Source organism: Nicotiana sylvestris, chromosome 10, assembly GCF_000393655.2.
Source record: "Nicotiana sylvestris chromosome 10, ASM39365v2, whole genome shotgun sequence".
NCBI lineage: Eukaryota > Viridiplantae > Streptophyta > Magnoliopsida > Solanales > Solanaceae > Nicotiana > Nicotiana sylvestris.
In genome coordinates this window covers 71,341,138-71,347,278 of record NC_091066.1, presented here as the reverse complement: position 1 = coordinate 71,347,278, position 6,141 = coordinate 71,341,138, and the positions used below count along the sequence as shown (strand labels likewise).

Sequence of the window (6,141 nt, the reverse complement as noted above, 5' to 3'; positions counted from 1 at the left end):
ACATGACATCACTAGAAGGAAAGAGCAAGCCATCTATTATCTCAGCAAGAAGTTCACATCTTATGAGGTTAAATATACTCCCCTTGAGAGCACATGTTGCGCCCTGACTTGGGTAGCACAGAAGTTGAATCATTATTTGTCGTCCTACACTACTTACCTCATTTCTCGCCTGGATCCTTTAAAGTATATCTTTCAGAAGCCTATGCCCATAGGAAGGCTCGCAAAGTGGCAGATCTTGCTCACAGAGTTTGACATCGTATATGTGACTCAGACGGTGATGAAAGCCCAAACTTTGGCCGAGAACCTAGTGGATGAAGAATATGAACCTTTGCAGACCTACTTTCCTGATGAAGAGGTAATGCATATTGACGAGGTCGAGAAGCACAAAAAGCCCAGTTGGAAACTCTTCTTTGATAGGGCTGCTAACATGAAAGGCGTTGGAATAGGAGCTGTACTCATTTCTGGAACAGGGCATCACTACCTTGTCACTGCTTAGCTTCGTTTCTATTATACCAACAACATGGCTGAGTATGAAGCGTGCATTTTGGGTTTAAGGTTAGCAGTGGACATGGGAGTCCAAGAAGTGCTGGTGTTGGGAGATTCAGATCTTCTAGTGCACCTAATTCAGGGAGAATGGGAGACTCGAGATTTGAAACTCATACCATATCGACAATGTTTGCAGGATCTCTGTCAGCGGTTCAGATTAGTGGAGTTCAGGCATATCCCTATGATCCACAATGAGGTTGCTGACGCTTTGGATACTCTGGCGTCGATGTTGCATTATCCAGATAAGGCTTATATTGACCCTTTGCATATTCAAGTCCGTGATCAGCATGCTTACTGTAACATTGTGGAAGAAGAACTTGACGGTGAACCTTGGTTCCACGATATCAGGGAGTACATCAGGTCGGGGGTATATCCGGTACAAGCCACGGGGGATCAAAAGAGAACAATTCGATGCTTGGCAAGTGGATTTTTCTTCAGTGGAGGAGTTTTGTACAAAAGAAGTCCAGATCTAGGATTGTTAATATGCATAGATTCTAGACAAGCCATGACTATCATGACCGAAGTGCATTCTGGAGTCTGCGGGCCGCATATGAGTGGGTATGTTATAGCAAAGGAAATTCTTCGAGCAGGTTATTATTGGCTCACCATGGAGCAAGACTATATCAGTTTTGTGCACAAGTGTCATCAATACCAAGTACATGGAGATTTGATTTATTCCCCGCCATCTGAATTGCACACAATGTCCGCACCGTGGCCCTTTGTTGCTTGGGGTATGGATGTCATCGTACCAATTGAGCCAATAGTATCTACTGGACACAGGTTCATTCTGGTGTCCATTGACTATTTCACTAAGTGGGTTGAAGCTAAAACTTTCAAATTTGTAACCAAGAAGGTAATGGTTGATTTTGTGCATGCAAATATCATTTGTCAGTTCGGAATCCCAAAGGTGATCATCATAGATGATAGTGCTAATCTTAACACTCATCTAATGAAAAAGGTATGTCAACAATTTAAGATTACGCATCGAAATTCCACCCCGTACCGCCCCAAGGCGAATGGAGCAGTTGAGGCAGCCAACAAGAACATAAAAAAGATACTTCGGAAAATGGTGCAAGGTTATAGGCAATGGAATAAAAAGTTTCCCTTTGCGTTGTTGGCTTATCGCACTATTGTTCGCACTTCAGTAGGTGCAACTCCTTATTTGTTGGTATATGGCACAGAAGCAGTGATACCCGCGGAAGTTAAAATTCCATCCCTTCGGATGGTTGCTAAAGCCGAAATTGGTGATGATGAGTGGGTCAAAACCCGTCTGGAGCATGAAAAAAGATTGACAGCAGTGTGTCATGGACAGTTGTATCAAAAGAGAATGACAAGAGCATACAACAAGAAGGTGCATCCACGGAAATTTGAAGTGGGTCAACAAGTATTGAAACACATCCTTCCTCATCAGGCTAAAGCGAAAGGCAAGTTCGTCCCAAATTGGCAGGGACCATTCATTGTAACAAGAGTGTTGTCCAATGGTGCTTTATATTTAATAGATATAGAAGGCAAATGTGTAGATATGGCTATCAACTCTGATACAGTCAAAAGATATTATGTATGATTTCTTTGGTTTGTCTAATTATTGTTTGTACTTGGCATATTTTGAAGATTGGAATGACGAAGGCATTTTATTCTGCTATCTAAATACTTTATCCTTTGTTACCCCTTTGAGACTTATTTATTCCTTTCGTACCCCTCTTTTGGAATCAGTAGCAAAATTCAGAAACACGAACGCAAAAGGTAAGTAAAGAAGAAAAGAGAAGAAGAGAAGAGAAAGAGAAAAAGAAAGTGAAAAAAAAGAGAGAGAAAAAAAGAAAAAGAGAAAGGAAAACAAAAAGAGAGAAAGAGAAAGAAAGGAGAAAAGTACAAAAAAAAGCAATTTCTATGACATGAACTATGTTCGACCTGATTCCTTTAAAGGATACGTAGGCAACCTCACGGTTCGGTCCTATTAAAATAAAAATTCAAAAGTCCCCAAGAAAAGAAACCGGGGTAGAAAGTTGTGGTTATTGTAAGAAATTTGATTCCAAAAGTTATAATATTGAACCCATTTAAGTTGTTTTGAGCCTTTTGATATCCTTTATTTTTAACCCTATCCAAAAGACCACATTATGGTCCAAAGAAAGACCTTCCGATCAGTCTTCGAAAGATGCCAAGTCGAGCAAGTAGAGGTGATTCATATCAGGGGCAACACTCTACTCTGAACAGGGAAAATGGAAAATGAGAGAGTCTTATTGGTGAAAACCCTTGTAAGGCGACAGTGAGTTGAGAGATGAATAAATGAGAGAGGTTTGCTGGTGAAAACCCTTCAAGGCACCACAAGCCGAATAAGGTTGTTGACTTTGCAAAGGAATCAGATTATGGGAACCTTAGGCATAAAGTCTGAAGACTGAAAGAGGTTTGACTAAATGGACTAGGCTGATTAATCCGAAGTGCATGTCATGATCATTGATGCGAGCAGTTTTACTCAGATAAGTCATTTTTCCCTTTCTTCCTCAAACAGTCTTTCTATTCATAACTCTCGAAGTCATTGCATTTCATTTCCTTTTGGGTCTATTCCTCCAAAGCTTTTTCAATGTTAGACTTGATAAGCAAAAGAAAGGATTGCAAAGCTTATTATCAGCTTCCAAATTGCACAAAGCAAAGTGTGGCCACAACATGCCAAGAAATAGCATGATGGAAAGTAAGGTGTTAGTCGGGGTTCAAGTGATCAAGTGGTTTCTTGAATTGTGGGTAGAAATACAGAGTTTCAGATGGGAGAGGCATACATGTTAAAATAGTAGGTTGACTACAGAGCACTCGGGTCGTTCAGGGTTTCGTGGTTAAGGATCAGTCAGAAAGTGAAATAACTCTTTGCCAGTCAAATGCAGCTGAGCAGAACAAAGCATGGCAGTGGAAAGGCTACCCTCAGCAAGAATGCCGCAAAATAATCACCACATTTTCAAACTAAAAAGAATTTTCTTTTATTGAAATAGGGGCAAGAAATTTTATTTTTTTCAGAAAAACCCTCCATGAGGAAAGCATGTGCCAGATAGGCTCGACAATAAGTTCCAGTGCCCTCCTGGATAACGGTATTTAGTAAGTTTCGAGGCCCTCGCAAATGACAAGGTCTAACGAGAGGTCTACTATTTGGAAGTATAATTTGGCATTTTAGTTTTCACTTTTGAAATGAGGCTTGGTTTGAAATTTTCAGGATAAAGGAATTTAATGTAGAACTTATTTTGATAACAAGGATTGGTTAACACTCACAGATGTTCCCAATATCAAACTGGAGCAGAAAATTTCTTTTGTTTTGTATGTTTTTATTGAAATAAGGTGCCCACCTGGAGAACAAGGGAAGACGACACAAGTTTTAAGAATAGAAAGCAGTTCGTGCTCAAGTAATCAGGCACCCACCTAGAGAAACAAGGGAAGACAGTTCCAAGGAAAAACAGTCTCAAGAGAAAGCAGTTCAGGTTCAGCAATCAGGCGCCCACCTGGAGAAATAAGGAAAGATGACACAAGTTCAAAGGGAAGTGATTCAAGCTCAGCAATCAGGCACCCACCTGAAGAACAAGAGAGAACAACTCAAGTTTCAAAGGAGAACGATACAAGTTCAGCAATCAGGAACCCACCTGAAGAGCAAGGGAAAATGGTGCAAGTTTATAGGGAAAACAGTTCCAGTAGCAAGAGAAGATGGTTCGGGTTCAGCAATCAGGAGCCCACCTGGAGAACAAGGGAAGACAATTCAAGTTTCAGAAGAAAGAAATACAATTCAAATATTGGTAATCAGGCGCCCACTTGGAGAACAAAGGGAAAGCAACAATGTTCAAAGGAAGACGGTTCAAGTTCAGCAATCAGGAGCCCGCCTGGAGAACAAGGGAAAACAAGTCAAGTTTCGAGGGAAAAGTAGTGCAAGTGTTGGAAATCAGGCACCCACCTAAAGAACAAAGGGAAAGCAACAATGTTCAAAGGAAGACAGTTCATGTTTAGCAATCAGGCGCCCACCTGGAGAGCAAGGTAATACAGTTAAACTTTTGGCAATCAGGCTCCCACCTAGAGAGCAAGGGAATACAGTTAAAGTTTTGGCAATCAGGTGCCCACCTGGAGAGAAAGAGAATACAGTTAAAGTTTTGGCAATCAGGCGCCCACCTGGAGCAAGGGAATACAGCTAAAGTTTTTGGAATTAGGCGCCCACCTGGAAAGCAAGGGAATACAGTTAAAGTTTGGCAATCAGGCACCCACCTGGAGAGCAAGGGAACACCGTTCAAGTTTTGGCAATCAGGCACCCACCCGGAGAATAAGGAAAGCAGTTCAAATTTCAAAGGAAGATAACACAGTTTTCAAGGAAAAATAGTTTAAGTTGACAAAGGGAGTACAATTCAAGTTTTGGTAAGCAGGTGCCCGCCTGGAAAACAAGGGAATATAGTTCAAGTGTTGGCAATCAGACGCCACCTGGAGAATAAAGGAATTCATTTCAGAATGCAATTCAAATCAGCAACAAAGGAAGCTCACCTGGAAAGTACAAGTCAACAGGGCAGCAGAAACTGCGAGATCAAGTTCGAGGATATAGATAGGATTCTTAATATTTATAGATCATAGTTTAGTCTAGCTTCTTTTCCTTGTCTTGGTATAATAAGGAATTCAGCAAGCAGTAGTAGCAGCAGCAACAGTGAAATCACAGCTTCCTAGTAGTCCCAGCTACCAAAACTTCCCGAACAATACTGACCTGATTCCTTTATAGCCAAGGATATGTAGACAACCTCGGAAGCAAGGTGCGGTCAAATCTTTCAAAAATGCTTCCCACAGAGTATTCAAACGGGAATCGCTCGTATCTGCTCACTTTATCTTTGCACGAAAACTCTTCGTGTTTCCGAGCAAAGAGGGGCAGCTGTGAGCACGTGATTTTTGTCCTATAGGAATTACTCCCATAAAATACAAGAAAACAATTTTTTTCTTTTTCTTTTTCCATTATTTGCAGTTTTATAGATTTTTTGTAGAATTTTATTAATTATTTGCATTTTTGTGCTCATTTAATTTCCATTCAAAATCATGAAAAATACAAAATTACCATGCATCGCATTTAGGTTCCTTTTTACATTTGGGGGGGGGGGATTAATTAATAATTATTTGTTTTATCAAAAAAATAAAAATTACAAAAAATTGGCTTACTTTTGCATTTTTAGCCTTTTAATTTTAAATTAATAATTTCCTACATTATTAGGAGTAATTAATTTTGTAAATATTATAGTATATAATCAGCTTAATATTTTCAAATCAATTATTTTAGGAGTTTTAATTTAGGTTTTAATTAAAATAGGAAAAGAGAAAAATTGAAAAAAAAAGGAAAAGAGGATTAAAAAGAAAGGGTTGTTTAAGTGAGGCCCAAATCCTTTGACCCAACTAACCCGCCCCGTCCAACCCAGACCCACGCCCGATCCACCTTGACCCGCCCCATTCCCCTCTGATATAAAGACCTTTTTATAATGTTTCCTCTAAAAATCCTAAATCCCAAAGACCCCTAAGCAACGCCCCAGCTATTGTTCTTCTTCTCCAACCAACGATTCAACCCCAACTCGCCTGAAACTCAGGCGAGTTGACTCACACGCGCCC

The 6,141-nt window shown here is 40.1% G+C and overlaps 1 protein-coding gene across 1 annotated transcript; it reads left to right on the top strand.

Annotated features, from left to right (window-relative positions):
* The first annotated feature begins 1,246 nt into the window (after positions 1–1,246).
* On the top strand, positions 1,247–3,757 carry LOC138879494 (uncharacterized). The gene is made up of 2 exons (XM_070159107.1): positions 1,247–1,897; positions 3,743–3,757. Exons 1-2 carry the CDS (start codon positions 1,247–1,249, stop codon positions 3,755–3,757), a joined length of 666 nt encoding a protein of 221 aa, XP_070015208.1.
* The last annotated feature ends 2,384 nt before the right edge of the window (positions 3,758–6,141 follow it).

Bases quoted from the DNA above. Each gene is read 5' to 3' on its own strand.
- LOC138879494 (XM_070159107.1), top strand. From the start codon at position 1,247: ATGTCCGCACCGTGGCCCTTTGTTGCTTGGGGTATGGATGTCATCGTA.